Genomic DNA, 25,292 nt, shown 5'->3' with positions numbered 1-25,292 from the left:
ATTGATAAACCTTCTTATGTTCATGAAAAAAAAATTTCTTTGAAATATTTGATTAGCATTTTTTGTATTGCAATTTATCTAATGTATCCAAAAATGTGAAATCTAGTTTTCTGATACAACTCAAGAAATGTATCTCCTCCTTATTATAATAAAAATACATATATTATACACGCATATATTAAGTATGCATTTATTAGATAGTACAGCTCACAGATATTGATATTTTGTGAATTATGGAATCTAGTTTTTTAGTATTTCAGAAAAATAAATATTTGTACCTAATATTCTTAAGATAGACAATTTTAGTAAATTTAAACAAATATTTTCTGCTTAACAGGTACTTTGGGGAAGCTGGTGTGTTATTGGGCCTTCTTCTAGGTTCTTCTTTGCTGGAGATACTGGTTACTGTGAAGTTTTTAAGCAAATTGGTCAGATGTATGGTCCATTTGATGTATCAGCTATACCTATTGGTGCTTATGAACCAAGGTAGCAGATTACTTTGTTTTGTGCAACTGGAAGATTCACCTAATTAGCTCTCTGTTTTTGGGTTGTGTAAAATATTTTTTTTCTTAATTTGTGAAATTTCTGAACTCTTTAAAATACTTGAACCAAAATTTATACTTACTGCATAGTTTCACTAAATAGCTTGGAAAACAAGAATTTTCTCATCTTTTGAATTTCATCACTGTCTTAACTGTTCTGTGTTTAAAGGAGTTCAAAATAAAACTGTCAAAATATATATTAAAGACTGTATATGTTTGCTTATGATAGACCAATGTGTGAAATGGTTATCTGATACACTGATTTATTATATAAAAAAAAAACATTTTACTATTTTCTTCAGTTTCATAAATAAAATTAATGTTAGAGCAGTTCAAGAACTGTTTGATGTTATGAGAGCTTAACTGTGTTAGATTATCCGAAATGTACTAATTACATGACAGTAGTACCAGTTATATTGTTACGTAGTAAATTACACACATGCAACATCAAATTTGTAACTCTGTCTTTGATACTGAACAGATACAGCTGGTTTTAGTATTTCACTTTGATACTGAACAGATACAGCTGGCTTTAGTATTTCACTTTGATACTGAACAGATACAGCTGGTTTTAGTATTTCACTTTGATACTGAACAGATACAGCTGGCTTTAGTATTTCACTTTGATACTGAACAGATACAACTGGCTTTAGTATTTCACTTTGATACTGAACAGATACAGCTGGTTTTAGTATTTCACTTTGATACTGAACAGATACAACTGGCTTTAGTATTTCACTTTGATACTGAACAGATACAGCTGGTTTTAGTATTTCACTTTGATACTGAACAGATACAGCTGGCTTTAGTATTTCACTTTGATACTGAACAGATACAGCTGGCTTTAGTATTTCACTTTGATACTGAACAGATACAGCTGTCTTTAGTATTTCACTTTGATACTGAACAGATACAGCTGGCTTTAGTATTTCACTTTGATACTGAACAGATACAGCTGGTTTTAGTATTTCACTTTGATACTGAACAGATACAACTGGCTTTAGTATTTCACTTTGATACTGAACAGATACAGCTGGTTTTAGTATTTCACTTTGATACTGAACAGATACAGCTGGCTTTAGTATTTCACTTTGATACTGAACAGATACAGCTGGCTTTAGTATTTCACTTTGATACTGAACAGATACAGCTGTCTTTAGTATTTCACTTTGATACTGAACAGATACAGCTGGCTTTAGTATTTCACTTTGATACTGAACAGATACAGCTGGCTTTAGTATTTCACTTTGATACTGAACAGATACAGCTGGCTTTAGTATTTCACTTTCCAAATGATCGTTTACTTCTAACTGAAAAATGAATAACTTTCTGCTTAAAATTACTGATACAATGCTAGCTTTGGAACAGTGTTTTACTGAGAAAGTAAAGCTTGTGTTTTCATTATCTCTGTCATGACTTGTGTGTGTTATAGATTAGTATGGGAGACTCAGTATAAGTATAGTTTTATTATCTTTGTAATGAATTGTGTGTTGCATCAACTTTGTTGTTTGGAGGTTCATTCTGGAACAGTAAGAAATAGCTGATACTAACACTTTGGTATATTGTAAACTGTTCACTGTTACATCCAAACTACTCAAACTGAGTTAGCATGGTTTCTGTGATAGTTTATCTTAAGTTTTGGTAGGAGGTAGAAGTGTTGTATATTTATACAGTTTTTCAAAGTAGCAACTGAAGTAGGTATCATCATGAACTATTGTTAATTGTTTGAGATTGTGATGTAGTGTGACTACATGGTTGAAATTGTTTCTGTACTTCTGTAGGTGGTTCTTGAAATACCAGCATATTGATCCTCATGAAGCTGTGAGAATCCATGAAGATGTTCAGAGTAAATGCAGTGTCGCCATTCACTGGGGAACTTTTAGGTTAAGTAATGAGGTAAGCACTATAGTTAGTGTGTGTATGTACGTGCTGTGTTAATCTTATTTCTGGATATGTTGAACAAGTACAAAATGTATATCAGGAACCATTTAGTGACGGAAGTTTCTGTGGCACTTGTCATTATAGAACCATTTAGTGACAGGAGTTTGTGAGATACTTGCAATTCATCATGAGGAGTTATTGTTGAGAGAGATTTGAAGAGCATCCTCAAGTCAGAGATTCTCGCTGGTTTCTCCACTCAAGGAATTTCTGCAGTGAGGCATATCACCACCTACAAAAATGGAATTATTCTCATTCTGACATTTACATCACCATGTCCACCTGCCACCATTAAAACAGGTTATCTTAATTGCAGTGTACAGCCATACATTTCAAACCCTCTCCAATGTTTCCAGTGTCAGTGGTTCACTCACCCAAAGACATCATGTTGTGGTTCCTTACTCGTTGCAGTGACAAGGACTATGATGCCTGAGAGTGTGAATTGGACCCTCATTGTGTCAATTGCAATGGCTCTCACCCATCCTACTTTCGTTCTTGCCCAAAATGGTTTGAAGAAAAAGAGGTGCAGCATTTGAAAATGATTCATAACATTACTTATCCTGAGGCTCAAAAGTTGCTGTCCACCAATTAATCTTGGATGTATGCTGTTGCGCTTCATTCCACAACTACAGTGGGAGTGTAGACAGATCTCTCTGTGCCTCCAAAAGATTCATTCTCAAACAAATGAAGAGTCTTTTGACCTCCATGGTTAAAAAAGTTAATAAATCCATTTCAACGCCCATCTCTGTCCCTTACGTACACTCCAAAAAATCCCAAGATCCTCTTCCTTTGGTTCTGGGTACAGGCATTTCCTTGGATACATCTTCCACTCCCACACCAAGATGCAAAACGATTATTCGTTCACGTCCTCAGTCACTGAAATCCCTTTCCGACAGCAAAGACCTGCACAATAGACCAAGGGCAGGATCCATGGAGGTCAAAAGAACTCCCTCGAATAAGGTAAGTAAAGAAAGAAGACATGGTCATAAACAGAAGGGTTCTCCACCCAATTTCGCATACGTAAATAAAAATGACCACCTTAATACAATGGAACTGTTGAGGTTTACGTTCTAATCTGGATGACATCAAAACACTGATTGCTTCCTACCATCCTGTATGTCTTTCCTTACCAGAAACATTTCTGAAACCGATATAGTCACCTTTCAGCAGTTTTCTTTGTACAGAAATGACAGACTGTGTGATGGATGATTGCATGGAGGGGTGGCACTGTTGGTTGATCAGCATGTGCCCACCTTGTCTGCCACTCGACACACCCTTGGAGGCTGTAGCCATCTGTGTTTCCTTGGGTCATACCATCACTGTTTGTTCTCTATACCTGTCGCCTGGACAGACATATGATCAATCAAACCTAGATGCTCTCATTGACCAGTTGCTGTTTCTCCCTTTCTAATCCTGGGGGACTTTAATGGACATCATTCCCTCTGGGGAAGTGCTGATATTGATAGGAGGGGTTGCTCTGTAGAGCGTATGCTCTCTGATCACAACCTTTCTCTTTTCAATACTAGTTCTTCTACTTATTTTCATACACCTAGTCAGTCCTTTACTGGTATTGATCTCTCAATTTGCTCCCCTTCATTATTCTCCCATTTTTCATGGAGGGTGGCAATAATCCATGAGGCAGTGATCATTTTCCTATAATTTTGAAAGAGACTGGTCGTGGTTGATGCCACCCAACCTGCATACCCAGGTGGAAGCTGGATCAAGCAAACTGGCTCTCTTTCACTCCTCTCGCAGAACTTGATCCTGCCATCCTCTGTAAGCCATCAAGAGATGACTCTGTGGCAGCAGTAATTGACTGTATTATACAAGCAGCTGCTCAATGTATTTTTAATACTTTGACACATTTTCAACAATATCCTTGTCCTTGATGGAATTCTGCCTGCCACATTGGCACGGAAGGCTCAAAAACAGGCCTGGGATACTTTTCATAAATATCTCACACTCTCGAATCTCATCGCTTTCCAGCAGGCCTGTGCACATGCTTGGTGGGTAAGATGTCAAAGCCAGAGGAATCTTGGATTAAGTTCACAACCAGAAAATCTTCTACCACCAATTCCAAAGTCATATGGGGCAACATTCGAAAGGTCAGTGGGCAATATAATTCTGTCCCTCTCTTGATCTTGCTCTCTGAGGGTCAGGAAGTACCTGATACCCAGAGCATCACCAATACTCTAGGTGAAAGCTTTTGCCAGGTATCTGGCACATCTGCTTTTTCCTCCACCTTCTTTGCCATCAAGACTTGGGCAGAGCAATTACCTCTTTCCTTTTGAGCTGATTGTCTCTATGACTGTAATTGTCCTTTCACACAAGTGGAACTCAAACTGGCCCTTCAACAGTCTGGCAATACATCCATTGGGCCTTATGATGTACACTCTGAAATGCTGTGCCATCTATCTCCTCCTTCTCTTGCTATACTTCTGATTGTTTTCAACCAGATCTGGTAGGATAACGTTTTTCCTGACCCCTAATGCCAGGCTATTGTCCTACCTTTCTCTAATCCTGGGAAGGATCCCAAGATTCATTCAAACTACCATCCAGATAGTTTGACAAGCTGTCTTTGTAAGACCTTAGAGAGGATGGTTAATGCTCATCTTGTTTGCTCCTCGAATCAACCTCCTCTCGCCCACCCAGTGTGGGTTCTGACGACAGTGTTACACCATGGACCACCTGATTTGACTTGAAACGTCAATCAGAGAAGCCTTTCTCAAAGGACAAGAACTTGTATCAGTATTCTTTGACATTAAGAAGGCTTATGATACAACATGAAGGTATGGCATTTTGCTAGACCTATATATATGGATTACGTGGCCATTTGCCCATTTTTATTAAAAAATTTTAATGGACAGCAGATTCCAAGTTTGTGTGAGTTTGATACTTTCCAGTTCTTTTCTACAGGAAGTTGGAGTACCTCAAGGCTGTGTTTTGAGGTCACACTTTTCAGTATAAAAATTAATGTCATCACTGAATAACTCCCTCTCACTGTTGCAAATGGGCTTTATGTTGACAACTTTCACATCTCATGTCAGTTGTCAAACATGAGGTATATTGAGCAGCAGCTAGAGACTGCTCTCAATCCTTCACTGAAGTGGACCACAGCAAACAGCTGTAACTTCTCTCTCTCTCTCAAACTGTTTGCTTGCACTTTTGCCCCAACGGGTATTTACCCTGATCCTGAACTATGTATCAGTGAAGTTTTGCTGCCTCCGGTTCCTGAGACAAAATTCTTGGGGCTTATCTTTACCTGTAAGCTGATCTTAAACTCTCAGTTTTTGCATCATGATTTGAGGGCCATGGGTGCAATTCATGTCAGCCATGGGGGTATTGTTATTTTTTTCTAGAGTTATTGCAAAACTACTAAGTTTGTCTGGAATCATCTCTGATTTTTGAGTTCCCAACAAAAACAAAGGCAAATCACTGCATCACCTTATTTCGTGGACTACTTGTTAATACTCTATGATGTTATACCTCTCTTATGGCTGAAAGAACAAACATATTTGGTGCCACCAAGTTTTAAATATGTGATTCTTATTTCCTGTAGTGGCAAGCAGGCCATGCCAGCCCTGGAGTGTTGTAAAGTAATGACCAACCATATTCGTTGGCCAAAGACTTGTTGATAGGTGTTACTAGCCAGTTGTCTTCCCTTTGGTCAGCAGTTAAAAATAAAGGATGATGGCCCTACTAGCTTTGTCATAACTCATTAAAAATAAAGGATGATGGCCCTACTAGCTTTGTCATAACTCATAAAAATAAAGGATGATGGCCCTACTAGCTTTGTCATAACTCATAAAAATAAAGGATGATGGCCCTACTAGCTTTGTCATAACTCATAAAATAAAGGATGATGGCCCTACTAGCTTTGTCATAACTCATAAAAATAAAGGATGATGGCCCTACTAGCTTTGTCATAACTCATAAAAATAAAGGATGATGGCCCTACTAGCTTTGTCATAACTCATAAAATAAAGGATGATGGCCCTACTAGCTTTGTCATAACTCATAAAATAAAGGATGATGGCCCTACTAGCTTTGTCATAACTCATAAAAATAAAGGATGATGGCCCTACTAGCTTTGTCATAACTCATAAAAATAAAGGATGATGGCCCTACTAGCTTTGTCATAACTCATAAAATAAAGGATGATGGCCCTACTAGCTTTGTCATAACTCATAAAAATAAAGGATGATGGCCCTACTAGCTTTGTCATAACTCATAAAAATAAAGGATGATGGCCCTACTAGCTTTGTCATAACTCATAAAATAAAGGATGATGGCCCTACTAACTTTGTCATAACTCATAAAAATAAAGGATGATGGCCCTACTAGCTTTGTCATAACTCATAAAATAAAGGATGATGGCCCTACTAGCTTTGTCATAACTCATAAAAATAAAGGATGATGGCCCTACTAGCTTTGTCATAACTCATAAAAATAAAGGATGATGGCCCTACTAGCTTTGTCATAACTCATAAAAATAAAGGATGATGGCCCTACTAGCTTTGTCTCATAAAATAAAGGATGATGGCTCTTTGTCATAACTCAAAAAAAAGGATGATGGCCCTACTAGCTTTGTCATAACTCATAAAAATAAAGGATGATGGCCCTACTAGCTTTGTCATAACTCATAAAATAAAGGATGATGGCCCTACTAGCTTTGTCATAACTCATAAAAATAAAGGATGATGGCCCTACTAGCTTTGTCATAACTCATAAAATAAAGGATGATGGCCCTACTAGCTTTGTCATAACTCATAAAAATAAGGATGATGGCCCTACTAGCTTTGTCATAACTCATAAAAATAAAGGATGATGGCCCTACTAGCTTTGTCATAACTCATAAAAATAAAGGATGATGGCCCTACTAGCTTTGTCATAACTCATAAAATAAAGGATGATGGCCCTACTAGCTTTGTCATAACTCATAAAAATAAAGGATGATGGCCCTACTAGCTTTGTCATAACTCATAAAAATAAAGGATGATGGCCCTACTAGCTTTGTCATAACTCATAAAAATAAAGGATGATGGCCCTACTAGCTTTGTCATAACTCATAAAAATAAAGGATGATGGCCCTACTAGCTTTGTCATAACTCATAAAAATAAAGGATGATGGCCCTACTAGCTTTGTCATAACTCATAAAAAATAAAGGATGATGGCCCTACTAGCTTTGTCATAACTCATAAAAATAAAGGATGATGGCCCTACTAGCTTTGTCATAACTCATAAAATAAAGGATGATGGCCCTACTAGCTTTGTCATAACTCATAAAAATAAAGGGTGATGGCCCTACTAGCTTTGTCATAACTCATAAAAATAAAGGATGATGGCCCTACTAGCTTTGTCATAACTCATTTGTTTAGCTTCCAATACTATCTGGTATTTTTACCAGTGGTACAACTTTATGTGACACGTGTGTAAACAACAAACGAATATGGGAGTGGGCTTTCATTGGTCACATACTAAGCCACAGTAATGTCTGCTGTTCCTGTTTATTTTGTTTAACCTAAACAGTAGAGTAGCTTACTTATTACATGTTAAAAATGTAACCAGTGTTACTTGGGGTAAGATTGCTTCATTAACAAAATTGTATGGCATTTTAATACTCATTACTTTATCCAAAATATTTTACTTTTTAAATACTTGATTTAACTGTATTTATTAAAATTATTATTTCACTTTTAATAATAAATAACATCAAATAAATCATTAACTTAAATGAAATTTCGTATTTAAGAAACATTTAACTATAGCTAGATTTGGAGCACTTTAAAAGGAAAACAAAAGATTAAATATCATCATATGGTTTTTCAACTCAGCCAAGTACAGTGAACTATGTTATTTATTGTTTATTCTGTATACACGTGTTTCTATGGTTTCTTTTAGCCTATTGTTCTTTATAAATTCCCATTTGTTTTGACAATTTCTTTAAATGTCTCCTTTAAATGATGTTGTTTTACAGTTCTTAGTAACTTTGAGATATCTGTAACTATTTCTAATGTTCCTTATAAAATCTCAATTTCCATTTTATGAATCACGTTAATCTCTGCATAGTAAGATATTGTTCTCAAAAAGTTTCTTGCAAGTAGTAAATATTTGATTGTCTATATTTTAGGATCAGAGTGAATTTGTTTTCACTTGATATTTTATCTGTCACACTGTGATAAGTCTTTACTAGTTTTATCACATGGAATCTAGGAACAAAGAATTAGTTTATTTAGTTTTAGTGAAATTCTCTTTTTCAAGAAAAGTGCAAGTTTCTCTTAAAAATTACTTGCTTGTTACACATACTGAGAAAATGAATTGTAATTAAAGTAAAATGTTGTATTCTTAAATATTGGTCAGTTTTGTTCCCATATATAAACTGGAATGAAGAATAAAATATAATGTCAGGATGCCTGTCAACATAAAGGATAAAATATTTAATTTCAAGAGGTTATTGTTTTTTGTATCTGGCCCTGAATTCTACAGAGCCTGACTCTGGATTTATTCCTACATAATTTCAATTACTTGAGATTGGAAAATAAATCTGCCATCAACTTTGCAGTAAAGAACTAAGAAATAAAATGTAACTATCTACTTGTTAGAGAACTTCTCTTTTTAAAAAGATCAAGTAATTAAGATGTTTTAGGTGAAACTTTAATAAATATATATATACAGATATCCTTATCTTCTGATTATCTATTTGCAAGATTTCAGCTGTCTAAAGCAGTTCCTAATTATCAAACTATGCCATCTGCAACATATTATCCAATTCAGATTCAAATGCTCACTAGATATGACCAATCTATTGTGTATCATAAGTGCCATACACTATATTTCCATCACGTTTGGTGGATCATTTGAATCAAAATGATTCAGTTTTTCTTATTGTTTGTTGACAGTTTCAGCAGATGCTATCACAGATAGTTTTTCATTTCCAGATTTGACATACAAAAGAGTTGTAACCATTTTTGTTTAGCATTGTTTCATTCATATACACACAGCTTTTGATTCATCAGAGTTTCTGATAATGCAGCAGTAAAATTACTTTGCTCAACAAATGAAGGAATGGACAAACATATATACACAATCAGAACTGTGTTGTTTATTCAGTCCTAATTGGCCAGTTTAACTTGAGTGGCCTTCTGTATTAACTAACAGTATGAGTTATTAAGAACATTTAGTTTACAATTAACTTAATATAGTAACAAACAGTAAGACTTTTTGACTGTCCTAATGAAATAACTTGATAAGAATTATCCAGACAGATCAAAGAATTCTCAAATAGCTTAGTATCGTAACTGCCAATAAGACAAATTAACAGATTTTTTTGGAGAAACCTAGTACAGTAAATTATATAACAAGGCCTAATGTAGTAACATTTAAGCATTTATGGATGTGTATTGGATAAATTACATCTAAATTAGAGATTTTGCTCACTTTTCTGAGTTTGAGTGACATAACAAAGTAACTTGCAAAAAGAGGGTTTAAGAAATGTCACTAGTTTGTAGATAAGCTTTTCAGTAAGGAAGTCACACGGTAGTAGAGAGACATAATACAGTGTGATGACCCATCTGACATTTCACACAGTAGTAGAGAGACATAATACAGTGTGATGACCCACCTGACTTTTCACACAGTAGTAGCTTATGAGTTATATTTAAAACTGACAAGCCTTTTGAGAGACATAATACAGTGTGATGACCCACCTGACATTTCACACAGTAGTAGAGAGACATAATACAGTGTGACGACCCACCTGACATTTCACACAGTAGTAGCTTATGAGTTATATTTAAAACTGACAAACCTTTTGAGAGACATAATACAGTGTGATGACCCACCTGACTTTTCACACAGTAGTAGCTTATGAGTTATATTTAAAACTGACAAACCTTTTGAGAGACATAATACAGTGTGATGACCCACCTGACATTTCACACAGTAGTAGCTTATGAGTTATATTTAAAACTGACAAACCTTTTGAGAGACATAATACAGTGTGATGACCCACCTGACTTTTCACACAGTAGTAGCTTATGAGTTATATTTAAAACTGACAAACCTTTTGAGAGACATAATACAGTGTGATGACCCACCTGACATATACAGTGGGATTTGTTAGGTGAACCCAAGTGATGTTAACATAGGTGATTGTCTGATATGCTAACTCAAGTTCCATTAATGATCTATATTTAAAATTTATGGATTTCTCGTATAAATTAAAGTAACTTCTAGTAATCCAGAATCATGATTAACTGCTTAGTAATATGTTTTAATTGATATGACAACTTGTTTTACTATTTTCTAGTACTACCTCGATCCACCAAGGAAGTTACGAGAAACCTTAGAACGACGAGTACTTCCTCCCGATTGCTTTGTCGTCCTAAAGCATGGAGAGCGTAGGCTGTTTGGTGCCAACTCCACCCTTCAGAGACCTAAAGGGAAAAGTCAAAACCGAGAAAATGTGATTTTGATCATGGTGGTGGTTACTTAATATTGAATGGGCCCTAGCCCTTTTTCCAACCTTTTATGAATGGTTGTTCAGTAAGTGCTACATCCTATCAACCCAAGTTAGCTAAGTACTAGATATTGTAAGAACCAATGGAAGAGAAGCAAGTGGTGTAATTGATTCCATTGTAAAGGACTTTCACAGAAGGATTCCCAGCATCTTTAATAATAGAAAGTTTTATACTGATGAAGAATTGGAAAGTTTGTTGATGATGAAAAGATGATCTTGCCCACAAAAGTCTGAATTTATAAAAATATTGTGTCTTCATTTGTTGGACATCATGTGAGCCTTGTATGAATTATATTCTCAAGAAAGTAGAGCTGTTGGTGAAGTATAACCTCCCTTTTTGAATAGTTTTGTGGCATGTAAGGTGGTCCTACCTCAACAGTGTTCTAGTCATCATATCTCTGGTTACTTTCATTTAGATGATGATGTCATGTTGTTCAAAGTACGAACATAAAGATTTGTTCTCTACAGAGCTCTTCAGTGTTTAAATGTACAGGTTTATTAAGTTTGATTTAATGTAGACAGCTGGTTTAGCCTTCTTTATTTCATAGTAGTGTATAGGGTGTTCATACCTTTATCAGTTAGATAGTGTGCTTATTTATGGATAGAAACTACTCAAATGATTTTTAACATGGATTGTTTGTTTCTAGAAGTTGCACATTAAACAATGTAAATACATAGTGTTCTTGTCAATTAATCTCCAGTCTGACTATCTTCATTTAGGAGTTCACATAAAACGAAGGTAGTACACATTGTGATTACTTAAAAAAGTCTAAAAGTTACACGTGAAGTAATGAAAATACATGCTATTAATCAAGTTACACATGACACATTGTAAGTAATACCTCTTACGAGTTAATCTCCAAGTTGAAAATAAAATTATTTTCATAATTTCATTAGGACAATATCACTAGTCCTAATGCTGCAACAGTCAAACCCAGCTGTTCATTATTCTGTGTGTAGTACTTTTTGGACTACAAGTCAGATTCATCTTCCTCTGTATCTGTTAATATTGACATTTCTGTACAGTGATTGTGCTGTAAGATGACTAAATCCACCACCATAATCTTTCAAACAGATTAAAAATGCACCATTCTTTATTTACTGAAGTGAAACCAAAGTATTCTGGTAACACTGCAACTTTTAAACCAAAATAAGCCCAATTCCTGCCATAAAAATGTACTGACATCATGCATGACATCCAATAGCTTGCACTGTTAGAACAACATGCATCATAGTTTTATCCTTCAATCATTTACTGAATTCATGTTTTCCTGTTGTAAGACTGGAAAGTACAGTTGAAAATACTTGAATCTACACCTTCACCAGTCAAATCCATTAGTTAAAAAGTACACTTGTATCTCTTACAAGTGGTGGACACAGTTTCTTTCTTGTCACTTTTTATAAACTCTGATACAGAAAATTTATTAACATGGACCAAAGTTCATTGTCCCTTATATAACTGATATATATAACCAAGTAAAAATATAGTGCAAGTTACATTTTCTGATCTGCTACTTAGAAAATGTTTGTAACTTCTGGTGTTATTTATATCTTACAAACACAAAGTTGTATTTTCATCTGTAATTTTCAAGTTGATTTTTACAAGATGCTAAGAAAGAGTAACATGAAAAATTGTATAAATCTTATTGGTTTAAAATGTGTTAAGTTATTCACCTACATTTCCCATCAGTTCAAACTGAAGAGTATTTAGTCATGCATTAGATGACAATATGTGACCTGTTGGTTCATCTAGGCTGTTCCAGCAGGTAAACTAAATTGATTTTAGGGATTTTTTTATTATTATTATTAGTCATTGTCATTCATATAGTTATCGAGCTTTCTCTTAAACTCACTGATTCTACAAGATTTAAAAGCAACCCTTTCCAGAGGCCAACCACTATGTTAGCAAAATAATCTTAGTTAAAGATGACTCCTACCTTGTCTCTCCCAGTACCCCTGTTCTCACAGTTAAACATGATAAAAAGATGAAGCATAAATACTATTAATTCCCTTTACCATATTAAACACCTCAATCAGATCCAATCTAACTTTCAATAGCAAACAGTTTGAGAGATTGCAGCCTCTCTTTGTATGATAATTCCTTCATCCCAGGCACCATTCTAGTAACCCCCCTCTAAACTCTTTTCAAATGTAAGAAGCCAAAAAACTGAACACAATACTCCAAAAGTGGCCTAACTGGTGACTTATATAATGAAATTATAACCTGTTTAGACTTAAATTCGATATTTCTGTAGATACAACTGAAAAACCTATTTGCACTTGCTGCTAATAACAGCACACTGTTTTGATTGTTTTAGAGACTGATCAACTATTACATCAGATCCATTTCTTTCATAACACTAATAAAGCTATTCCCATCCAAATTCGTGTAGCTTTGTATGAAATTCAAAACCAACCAAATTATGATAACCCACATGCATTATCTTGTATTTATTATAATTAAAACCCATCTGCCATTTATTCACCCAATTCACTAAATGATCTTGTAAATCAGCAGCAACAACCATTCTTTCTTAATATCATCAGCCAAGTTAAGTCATTTATTAACCATTCTTTCATCTGTGTAATTGATGCAAGTTAAAAAGAGCAAAGGTCTTAAAACTGAACCCTCAATTACCCCACTTGTGACATTAATTCAATTTGACTGAACTCCATTTTCAAATGTTTTTTGAAAATCTAGTTAACCCAAATCTACACCCATTCCTTCATCTGTGTAAGCAGTGACATTTTCAAACAAACAATGTCAAAAGATTTGTAAGGTAAAATTATCCCTTAGTGAAACCATGTTGACTATCAAATTCTAAACTTTGTTAAATGGTTTTGTAAATCATCTTTTATCAGACTCCCAAACTTTCCTCACAACTGTTGAAACACTAATGAGTCAGTCTATAATTACTGGGGAAATTATTATCATTTCTCTTGAAAAGAGAAATACAATTAGCTAACTTCTAATCATCTAATACCTACCTACTATACAAGGACTTGCAAAAAATAGTAGTAAGTGGCTCACCTATCTAACCTTTCTTCAAAATTCTTGTGGAAATTTTATTTAGTCAGAGAGCCTTATTGTTTTTAAACTTCAAATAAAATGACTGCATTAAGAAAAATTGTAATCTAATTTTCATTTATCAGTTGTTCAAGATATGGAATATGGTTTAAACTTTTGTTAAACAAAGCAAAAACCAATCATACCCCCATCCTAACATTTTGTTTACCCTTAATGTGTTTAAAGAAATCTTTACTGTTTTACATTTTCAGCCAACAAACATCATCTTTCTCCTGTTTTACCAACCATCTTGATCTTCTCCCTCTCCTGTCATTATCGCACAATGAATCATTCATTTATTTGCAGAACTTAAAAAACTAAATAAAATTACCTAAGTTGTGAGAAAAACACATGTTCTTGAAGTAGTGCAACAAATAAAACATGTAATTTTTAAAAGGACAAACTGCAAGTAAAGCTAAACAGAAATTTCAAAACCACTTTATGGTTTAATGTTACATGGAACACCTCAAAAAGAAAGAGATGTTTTCATATAATTTACTTCTTACAGCCAATTTGAATATTTAATACAAAAATTATAAAAATGATAATGTAGGGGTAATTATATTTTCTGGATAATACACAAGTGCATGATATAATAATACCTTAACAATCTAAACACAGTAAAAAATAATGTCACCTTATAATGCAAAACTAAGATATTTCATAAACTTACAAGCATATGTGTTTACAAGAGTTAACTGTATTCTACACATGTGTAACTTATCGTTGAAATCAGTTACTTTCCACAAACTTCTGTATTTACAACAGGCTATGTGAATAAATGAGGTAAATAAGCACTATTTACAGAGTATTATTTTCCACACTTCTGTATCTACAACTACCTATATGAATAAATGTGGTATATAAGTACTACTTATATGATATTATATTCCACACGTGTGTACCTCATTGAAATGAGGTACTTATACACACACTTCTGTATCTACAACAGGCTTTGTGAATAAATAATATTTATGGGTTATTATATTCCACAGATGGGTGACTGGTTGTTGAAATTTAAAAAAATTCCAAACAAGTCTATCTACAACAGGCTAGGTGACTGAAGTTGGTATATAAGTACCACTTATGGGTTATATTCAAAACATATATAACTGGTTGTTGAAATTACTTTCCACACACTTGTGTATCTACAACAAACTATTTGAATAAACTTAATGGTTATTATATCCCACACGTGTCTAACTGGTTGTTGAAATCAGTTACTTTCCACTCACTTGTGTATCTACAACAAACTATTTGAATAAACTTAATGGTTATTATATCCCACACGTGTCTAACTGGTTGTTGAAATCAGTTACTTTCCACTCACTTGTGTATCTACAACAAACTATTTGAATAAACTTAATGGTTATTATATCCCACACGTGTCTAACTGGTTGTTGAAATCAGTTACTTTCCAAACATTTCTGTATCTACAACAGGCTATGTGAATAAATGTGGTATATAAGTACCACATATGGGTTATTATATTCCATGCCATTCTAGAACTGGTTGTTGAAATGGATTAGTTTCTACAAATTTTTGTAAATACCAAAATTTTGTGTAATATCACTTATGTTTATACTTACGTATTGTGTTGATATAAATACTACTATGACTTTACTGAAGAAAGTGTTGGCACAATGACTTTCTGTAATGGTTAGTTTAGTGGAATAAAGGACTTGATGAATGATGAATTAAATCTAAGTGTGGCCACCACTGATATACTCTCAAACGTGAAGTACCTAACTTTAACCTCAAGGAAATGATCAAACAATTTTATAACACAGGTTGTGAAAACAGAAGGTAAATGTTGTCAAAAGTGGGAAGGAACTGCTTCATGAACAACAGGATTAACTTAACAAACTACAAGTTTTTTTCTTATAGTCTTTTATTGCTCGAGGAATTCACTAGAATATTTTCATCAGACTGTTTTCACAATACGAAGGAAGGATGTACCTGACAGATGGTTTAAAAAACAAAATTTTAATCACATTTGATAATAGTTTTCTTAGACATCTCATAATTCACAGACAGTTTATTCTCTGCTCAAAGAAAACAAACATATGTGTGCACACTAGGGTTACATACTGAATAGTTCCAACAAATATTTCCCATATGGGGAAAAGAGCTGTTAAATTCTGATATGATGTGAGGATAAAATAAGATTACTTGAAAATTCTACACAGAATCTGAGTAGAGTCAACCCTATTTACAGAAGTTTCACATTTTGTTGAATAATGTTATGCTGGGGAAGGCCTGCTATTCAGACTAATGATTGTGTCCCAGGTAGAAGGCAAATCATGTTATGAACTGTTTCCATTTATCACCTCACCATGTGGAGGGCTTAGAAGGCTTACATATTCATGAAGAGCTTCTCTTAACGATCTGCAGACCTGGGCTGAGGTGGACGTGGTACAATCCACCAGGTGGGGATACAAACCAATAAGCTGCTGCCACACACTCCATTCCACTAGAGAATGAAATAGGACCTCAGTTAATACGGTAATTGCTTATGTTTTGTTATCAACAGGCATCATTAATATCAATAAAAACAAATAAGGGCTCAGCATTAATAAAGAAAACATATCAAGACTTGGTTTTTATTAATGACAAAACTGGTTGGTTAGGTTTTTTGCTGCTATGGACACAACATCACATTAAGCAAGTTTGGATTTACCATTATTAAAAAAAATATAGGTGAGGACACTGTTAGAGTTAGTATGAAAAAGAAAGACATGTCAGGATCTGAGTATAATACACTGGAAAGTATGCCACATATATCACCAAATGAAATATCTCATTTTGAAAGATTATACTTAAATTTACCATTTTCAGCTGGAGCCTTTTTCAGTGAAGAAGTCAAGGTTGCAACAGCTTTGAGAACAAAAGAAATCTCTGCCATGCGATGACTGAAACAAATGAATAAACTTATATAAATAACGGTTGTTGGAGGGATATTTAAAGCAATGTTACACTAGTAGGGTAAAGATAGTTTAAAAATACCTTATTCTTAAATTCAAATACTTAAACATGTTGCTAATTAACTTCAGTTAGAGATTTCTCCTACTTATAATTTGAAACTCTCACCGTGGAAGAGGACACTTCCCACTGAGCCGCTCATCTTCCACATACTTCTTTATTACTTCTTGAAATCGGTGTAAAAGTGATGTTACTGCTAACTTGTTAACTACACCACCATGTAAAGTGCTGCCCTCTAGTGGTTCTGTATCAGCAGTTCCACTTAGGAAGGAGAACTGGAGTAATGTTTCAAAACACCGACTTAGCGAACTCTTCCCTCAACTTCCTGCTAGATTCTGTGTCTGTAACACAAGTAAACTTCTGTTAAACTATCAAACTAACAGAATATATTAGTATGGTCATACAAACACCATAATGATATCTACAAAAAAACTCTCTCACCATGTGAAGCAGATCTCAACAGCATCAAAAATATAGGTCATGCCTAAACTTGCCTTTGTTACTGTACTACATATTACAATTTCAAATTTATGGTTTACCATAGTTTTATTTCTCTGTTCTTTTAATATTTTTATTCAGAATGTGGGTAAATATTACTATAATTTTATTGTTAGTAGATTAGAGCATTTTGATTTCTGGACTGAGAAACTTCAACCATTTTATGTATGGTTTTCAAAAATCCTAAAAAATAAAATGATCATTAGAAGTTACTACATCATTAACTATATAAAGCTATGTAAACACACAGACTAACAAAACCTACCAACAGTGGGTGAACCTGTTGCTGAGTGAATTGATCCTTTGTTTAACAATGACACAATTTTCAAGATAAAGTCTTTTGGAATGTGTTTAGCCTGTGGTAGAATCTCTTCTCTGATTAGCTGAACAACCTGGAAATAAAAATACCCTTTCTTTACATACAAACTCAAAATTATCACTCTCAAAATTCTGGTTAAACATTCAAATGTTATACCCAAGCAGGAAATTGTAATACAAAAATACACAACAAATACTGAACATTACAGTGGCCTCCATGACCCTCCACAACCATTTTGCAATAACAAACAATAACAACTTATTCAGATTTAAAACGTCGGTTAATTTGATAACTGAATGTAAACAATGCAACAAATTAATATACACTAAAACAAGATATCTAACGTTTTCTACTTAGATTCCGAACTTATACAATCATTATTTTCAAAGAATCATTTGTTGTCCATTAGAGAAAAGTTTTAATGTTTACAGTTGGACTTATTGTTTCTGTGATACTCATGACTAACAAACAAACAACCCTCTACGTCTATATTGTGTGAGGGACACTGACATCTATCTCTGGATCAGTGTGTTTGAAGTGTCGACTTTTGTCTAATAGTTTCTTTTCAGTTTATTCTCATGTCTTATTGGTAGCTGGATCAATCACTAACTGAGTAGCAGAAGTTGTTTTTAAATCATCCTTACATTTCTCACAAGATCATATGTTAATGTTTAAATCATCCTTACATTTCTCACAAGATCATATGTTAATGTTTAAATCATCCTTACATTTCTCACAAGATCATATGTTAATGTTTAAATCATCCTTACATTTCTCACAAGATCATATGTTAATGTTTAAATCATCCTTACATCTCTCACAAGATCATATGTTACTGTTTAAATCATCCTTACATTTCTCACAAGATCATATGTTAATGTTTAAATCATCCTTACATCTCTCACAAGATCATATGTTACTGTTTAAATCATCCTTACATCTCTCACAAGATCATATGTTAATGTTTAAATCATCCTTACATCTCTCACAAGATCATATGTTAATGTTTAAATCATCCTTACATTTCTCACAAGATCATATGTTAATGTTTAAATCATCCTTACATTTCTCACAAGATCATATGTTAATGTTTAAATCATCCTTACATTTCTCACAAGATCATATGTTAATGTTTAAATCATCCTTACATTTCTCACAAGATCATATGTTAATGTTTAAATCATCCTTACATCTCTCACAAGATCATATGTTACTGTTTAAATCATCCTTACATTTCTCACAAGATCATATGTTAATGTTTAAATCATCCTTACATTTCTCACAAGATCATATGTTAATGTTTAAATCATCCTTACATTTCTCACAAGATCATATGTTAATGTTTAAATCATCCTTACATTTCTCACAAGATCATATGTTAATGTTTAAATCATCCTTACATTTCTCACAAGATCATATGTTAATGTTTAAATCATCCTTACATTTCTCACAAGATCATATGTTAATGTTTAAATCATCCTTACATTTCTCACAAGATCATATGTTAATGTTTAAATCATCCTTAAATTTCTCACAAGATCATATGTTAATGTTTAAATCATCCTTACATTTCTCACAAGATCATATGTTAATGTTTAAATCATCCTTACATTTCTCACAAGATCATATGTTAATGTTTAAATCATCCTTACATCTCTCACAAGATCATATGTCAATGTTTAAATCATCCTTACATTTCTCACAAGATCATATGTTAATGTTTAAATCATCCTTACATCTCTCACAAGATCATATGTTAATGTTTAAATCATCCTTACATCTCTCACAAGATCATATGTTAATGTTTAAATCATCCTTACATCTCTCACAAGATCATATGTTTATGTATCATTTTTCTTTTCTCTTTCTTGTCTAGGTTTCTCTGTCTTCAATGTAGGTATCTTTTGTACCATTAGAATTTATCTTACTAATTTCATCTTCAAGTTTTTCATTTCTGTCTCTGTTTTTCTTTTCTTGTTTCTTCTCTGAATCTCAAACTATTCCTGACAACATTTAGCAGTTGCTTCATTATAGGAAGTTTTCTGGTTTCAGTTGTTTCAGGTTTGAAACCTTCATGATTCTTCACCCATTTATTGCTGCTTCACAAACAAATATTCTTTCTTGTGTTACTATGGGACTAGCCATCCATACCTAACGTCTACATTCCCATGTAGAAACATTATTAACCACTTTTATTAAAGTAAAATACAAACATTCAGAGTTAACACTTCTCAACAGAAATAATTCTCACACATTTAAAGTAGGACACTTGCAGTAAGAACCTTCTATTCCTCATTATCACCTTGCTATCTATAATAAAAATTTTTGGCAAAATATTTCATTTACTCTTGAAAGGATTCAACCATTTTAAACTACAAACAGCTCATTCATTGTGGTTAGTTTATTGTGAATCAACAGCAGCATAACTGACTCTCATTAAAAACATACAAGCTGTACCTACTACCAAATCAAAACTACATTCCCCTTAACATGGTATAGTAACTACTGTCACAAATAAAATATGAAATTAAATGTAGAGAAACTAAGAACCAGTTAATATTTATTTTGTAATACTTGACAAACCTCACACTAAACTTCTCAACAAACTCAGTGACTTTCACCTACATTGTCCACCTCTCAAAAAATATATAAAGAGAAGTAATTATACTTAATTGTTCAAAATAAGTGGATATTACCTTATAACCCAAAGCCCCATCATACTGTTGAGTCTTCATAGACCGTACCTTATAACCCAAAGCCTCATCATACTGTTGAGTCTTCATAGACCGTACCTTATAACCCAAAGCCTCATCATACTGTTGAGTCTTCATAGACCGTACCTTATAACCCAAAGCCTCATCATACTGTTGAGTCTTCATAGACCGTACCTTATAACCCAAAGCCCCATCATACTGTTGAGTCTTCATAGACCGTACCTTATAACCCAAAGCCTCATCATACTGTTGAGTCTTCATAGACTGTACCTTATAACCCAAAGCCTCATCATAGTGTTGAGTCTTCAAAGACCTCACCTTACTATCTAAAGCCTCATCATAGTGTTGGTCTTCATAGACCGTACCTTATAACCCAAAGCCTCATCATACTGTTGAGTCTTCATAGACCGTACCTTATAACCCAAAGCCTCATCATACTGTTGAGTCTTCATAGACCGTACCTTATAACCCAAAGCCTCATCATAGTGTTGAGTCTTCAAAGACCTCACCTTACTATCTAAAGCCTCATCATAGTGTTGGTCTTCATAGACCGTACCTTATAACCCAAAGCCTCATCATACTGTTGAGTCTTCATAGACCGTACCTTATAACCCAAAGCCTCATCATAGTGTTGGTCTTCAAAGACCGTACCTTATAACCCAAAGCCTCATCATAGTGTTGGTCTTCATAGACCGTACCTTATAACCCAAAGCCTAATCATAGTGTTGGTCTTCATAGACCGTACCTTATAACCCAAAGCCTCATCACACTGTTGGTCTTAACAGACCTTACCTCACAATCAAAAGCCTCACCATACTGTGGTCTTCAAAGACATTACCTTACTATCTAAAGCCTCATCATAGTGTTGGTCTTCATAGACCGTACCTTATAACCCAAAGCCTCATCATACTGTTGAGTCTTCATAGACCGTACCTTATAACCCAAAGCCTCATCATAGTGTTGAGTCTTCAAAGACCTCACCTTACTATCTAAAGCCTCATCATAGTGTTGGTCTTCATAGACCGTACCTTATAACCCAAAGCCTCATCATACTGTTGAGTCTTCATAGACCGTACCTTATAACCCAAAGCCTCATCATAGTGTTGGTCTTCAAAGACCGTACTTTATAACCCAAAGCCTCATCATAGTGTTGGTCTTCATAGACCGTACCTTATAACCCAAAGCCTAATCATAGTGTTGGTCTTCATAGACCGTACCTTATAACCCAAAGCCTCATCACACTGTTGGTCTTAACAGACCTTACCTCACAATCAAAAGCCTCACCATACTGTGGTCTTCAAAGACATTACCTTACAATCCAAAGGCTCATCACATTGTTGGGTCTTCACAAACCTTACCTTACAATCCGAAGGCTCATCACATTGTTGGGTCTTCACAAACCTTACCTTACAATTCATAGCCTCATCACATTGTTGGGTCTTCACAGACCTTACCTTACAATCCAAAGGCTCATCACATTGTTGGGTCTTCACAAACCTTACCTTACAATCCGAAGGCTCATCACATTGTTGGGTCTTCACAAACCTTACCTTACAATTCAAAGCCTCATCACACTGTGGTCTTCAAAGACATTACCTTACAATCCGAAGGCTCATCACATTGTTGGGTCTTCACAAACCTTACCTTACAATTCATAGCCTCATCACATTGTTGGGTATTCACAGACCTTACCTTACAATCCAAAGGCTCATCACATTGTTGGGTCTTCACAAACCTTACCTTACAATCCGAAGGCTCATCACACTGTTGGTCTTCACAAACCTTACCTTACAATCCGAAGGCTCATCACACTGTTGGTTTTCACAAACCTTACCTTACAACCGGCTCATCACACTGTTGGTTTTCACAAACCTTACCTTACAATCCGAAGGCTCATCACACTGTTGGTCTTCACAAACCTTACCTTACAATCCAAAGCCTCATCACACTGTTGGTCTTCAAGACTCTGCGTAGGAGACGCCAAGCTACAAGAGAAAGATGCAATATTTTGTCAGTAATTTGTTTCTGTTGAAACATATGAACAGATGAATTATTAAACAGTCTACAAATTAAGAGCCCTGAACACAACGTACCTGTTAGAGAACAAGAAATCTTCAATAGCAGCTCCAAGGTCACACCACATCCCTTTGAACTGAGATGCTGAAATACAGGATGTTCAGTTAAAACTATTTCTTTAAGATGAGTCTAAACCACAATTTTTAGTACTAAATCTGTTCTGTTGCAAAAACGTTTTGTCAAAATTCAATAAATATCAACAACATATTTAATATGGTTATAGATCAAATATAAATTCACTTCTTGTAGAATCAACAACATATTTAATATGGATATGAATCGAATGTAAATTCACTTCTTGTTGAATCAACAACATATTTAATATGGATATGGATCGAATATAAATTCACTTCTTGTAGTATCAACAACATATTTAATATGGATATGAATCGAATGTAAATTCACTTCTTGTAGTATCAACAACATATTTAATATGGATATGGATCGAATATAAATTCACTTCTTGTAGTATCAACAACATATTTAATATGGATATGAATCGAATGTAAATTCACTTCTTGTAGTATCAACAACATATATAATATGGTTATGGATCGAATATAAATTCACTTCTTGTAGTATCAACAACATATATAATATGGTTATGGATCGAATATAAATTCACTTCTTGTAGTATCAACAACATATATAATATGGTTATGGATCAATATAAATTCACTTCTTGTAGCTGTAAATGTACACATCACCTAGAAATATGTGCAAACAAAGACATGTGAATTTCAGGAAGAAGTACAGTCAGCCCATGCTTCTAGAAAACTTTAAAACTCCTGAACCATAGATTACAAACTCTTTACTAAAGAAATTCTCTCCATTTTCAATGATCACCGAGCACTAAGTAACATCATCATATTGTCATTAATGTACTGAATTCAATGTTTTTATTTGATATTGTTTCTATTTATTTAAATCTTTATCTGTAATAGTTACTCTTGACAATGTTACTTGTATATGTCACACATTTTATTGTACATTTCATTATATTGTCAACATTCAATACATAAACTTATTCCATACTAATTGTAAACAGAATATTATAAACTAACTCATTTTAGTTATTAATGCTGATGGTGAAATGTAAAGAAATATCTCTATTAAAGAATTGATTTTTGGAATACTATGTTTTATTTGAACTAATTTAACATACCACCAGATGAGGTGATGGTTAAGGTGCACACACAGGTTACTGCTAAATTTGATGTTTATTGTTGTATTATTTGTAACAACAGTAATTATGGTAGTAAGTCTTGTACTTTAAGATGTTGGAACAGTTGAAATCGTATTATGTATAACATCAGTTATGATGGTAGTAGGTCTTGTACTTTAAGATGTTGATACAGTTGACACAATATGGTACTTTAATAACCATACCAAACAACTTACGGTGATTTTGAGCAAGAGGAAGTCCTACATGTAGAACTTTCAGAAAAGCGTCTACAGCCAGTTTCCAAGTTGACTGAGAAGGACAGGAGTACTTCATACCCAATGGTAACCTGAGTGTCTAAGATAATTCAAAACACTGGCATGCCTTATACAGAACACTGCAACACATACTTATTACATATCATTATAATGATATCAGAATCTGGTGGGAAGGTATACATTTTAAACGTTAACACCAACCGCAATGGAAACAAACTTGAAAAAAAATCTGTAGTTAAGCCATGACAGTATAACAAAATGAAGAGAGAAAAACTTCTTTTATAAATCATTCATTCTCTTCTCTCTATATACTTATCTTTACTAAATGTGTTGACATACAATGTCTTTCCATTATCTACTTTCTTTTCCATATAAATATACATACATTTAGTGAATATACTTACATGTATACATCATTTCTTCAGTATGAATTCTTTATCTACAAACTTATATTTAGTGAATATTACTAGACATATAAATATTAATCTACACGCTTTTGTAAGTATCGATTATGGTAATATTCATTTTATATGCATCAAAATTATCCAAATTATTCTCTTTAGGTTTATAATACTTCTCAAAGATAAAACAAAACAAAACATTTTGACCAAAGATTTTAAGTGTTAAAACTTACAATTATTCAACAAGAAATACAAACCTTTATAATGGAATGTAGAACAGATGACTCTCTGACCATTGTCCAAGCTGCTGTTTCCTGGTAGAGTGCAACAACCATCTCTAAGGCTTTCTCCCAAAAGGAACAAAATTCATGGTCACCCAGTCTGTCTAGAGTAGAAAAGCTTTACATTAATACAAATATTTTAAGAATAATTGTTTAATTATTGGTTTAACTCATAATAAATTTTGATTTCTGAGTTTTATTAATGATAATTCAGGTCCCTGGGACACTTCTGTTACATTATGAATTATTAGTTATTCAGATAAATTCAGCTATATCTGCTACATTATGAATTAATTACAATGGTTCAGACCCTTGTATACCTCTGCTTTTACATGAATTAGTTATCACTGTTGTGAATCTTCTATTGCATTTTATCAGCATTAAAAAGTTTTTATAAAGAGTTTTATTTTGACTTTCTGTGAAATACTGTGTGGGTGGAACATATAAAGATGTAATGCGTCACATTTAACTTGGAAAGCTGTCTATAATTGTATTATCTCACCAAACATACATAA

At 33.8% G+C, this 25,292-nt stretch overlaps 1 protein-coding gene and 1 pseudogene across 4 annotated transcripts in view; one reads left to right on the top strand and one right to left on the bottom strand.

The window, feature by feature from the left end:
• Nucleotides 1-11,674, top strand: part of LOC143256331 (N-acyl-phosphatidylethanolamine-hydrolyzing phospholipase D-like) — a 54,791-nt gene extending 43,117 nt beyond the window's left edge. For all 3 annotated transcript variants that reach the window (XM_076513417.1, XM_076513416.1, XM_076513418.1), the window contains exons 5-7: nucleotides 338-486; nucleotides 2,324-2,438; nucleotides 10,790-11,674. In XM_076513417.1, coding sequence (XP_076369532.1) covers nucleotides 338-486; nucleotides 2,324-2,438; nucleotides 10,790-10,975 — 450 coding nt within the window. In that variant the 3' untranslated portion in view covers nucleotides 10,976-11,674. The remainder of the gene's footprint in view (nucleotides 1-337; nucleotides 487-2,323; nucleotides 2,439-10,789) is intronic.
• A 4,415-nt stretch (nucleotides 11,675-16,089) lies between these two features.
• LOC143256332 (protein MON2 homolog) lies at nucleotides 16,090-24,847 on the bottom strand (annotated as a pseudogene). Its single transcript, XR_013031257.1, has 8 exons — nucleotides 24,754-24,847; nucleotides 24,057-24,174; nucleotides 22,673-22,739; nucleotides 22,504-22,564; nucleotides 17,827-17,938; nucleotides 17,157-17,389; nucleotides 16,896-16,978; nucleotides 16,090-16,539 (listed from the first exon to the last, which is right to left on the bottom strand). The product of XR_013031257.1 is annotated as a protein MON2 homolog (transcript).
• Nucleotides 24,848-25,292: the final 445 nt, after the last annotated feature.

Source organism: Tachypleus tridentatus, chromosome 7, assembly GCF_004210375.1.
Source record: "Tachypleus tridentatus isolate NWPU-2018 chromosome 7, ASM421037v1, whole genome shotgun sequence".
Lineage (NCBI taxonomy): Eukaryota > Metazoa > Arthropoda > Merostomata > Xiphosura > Limulidae > Tachypleus > Tachypleus tridentatus.
This window is presented reverse-complemented; position numbering and strand designations above follow the sequence as displayed.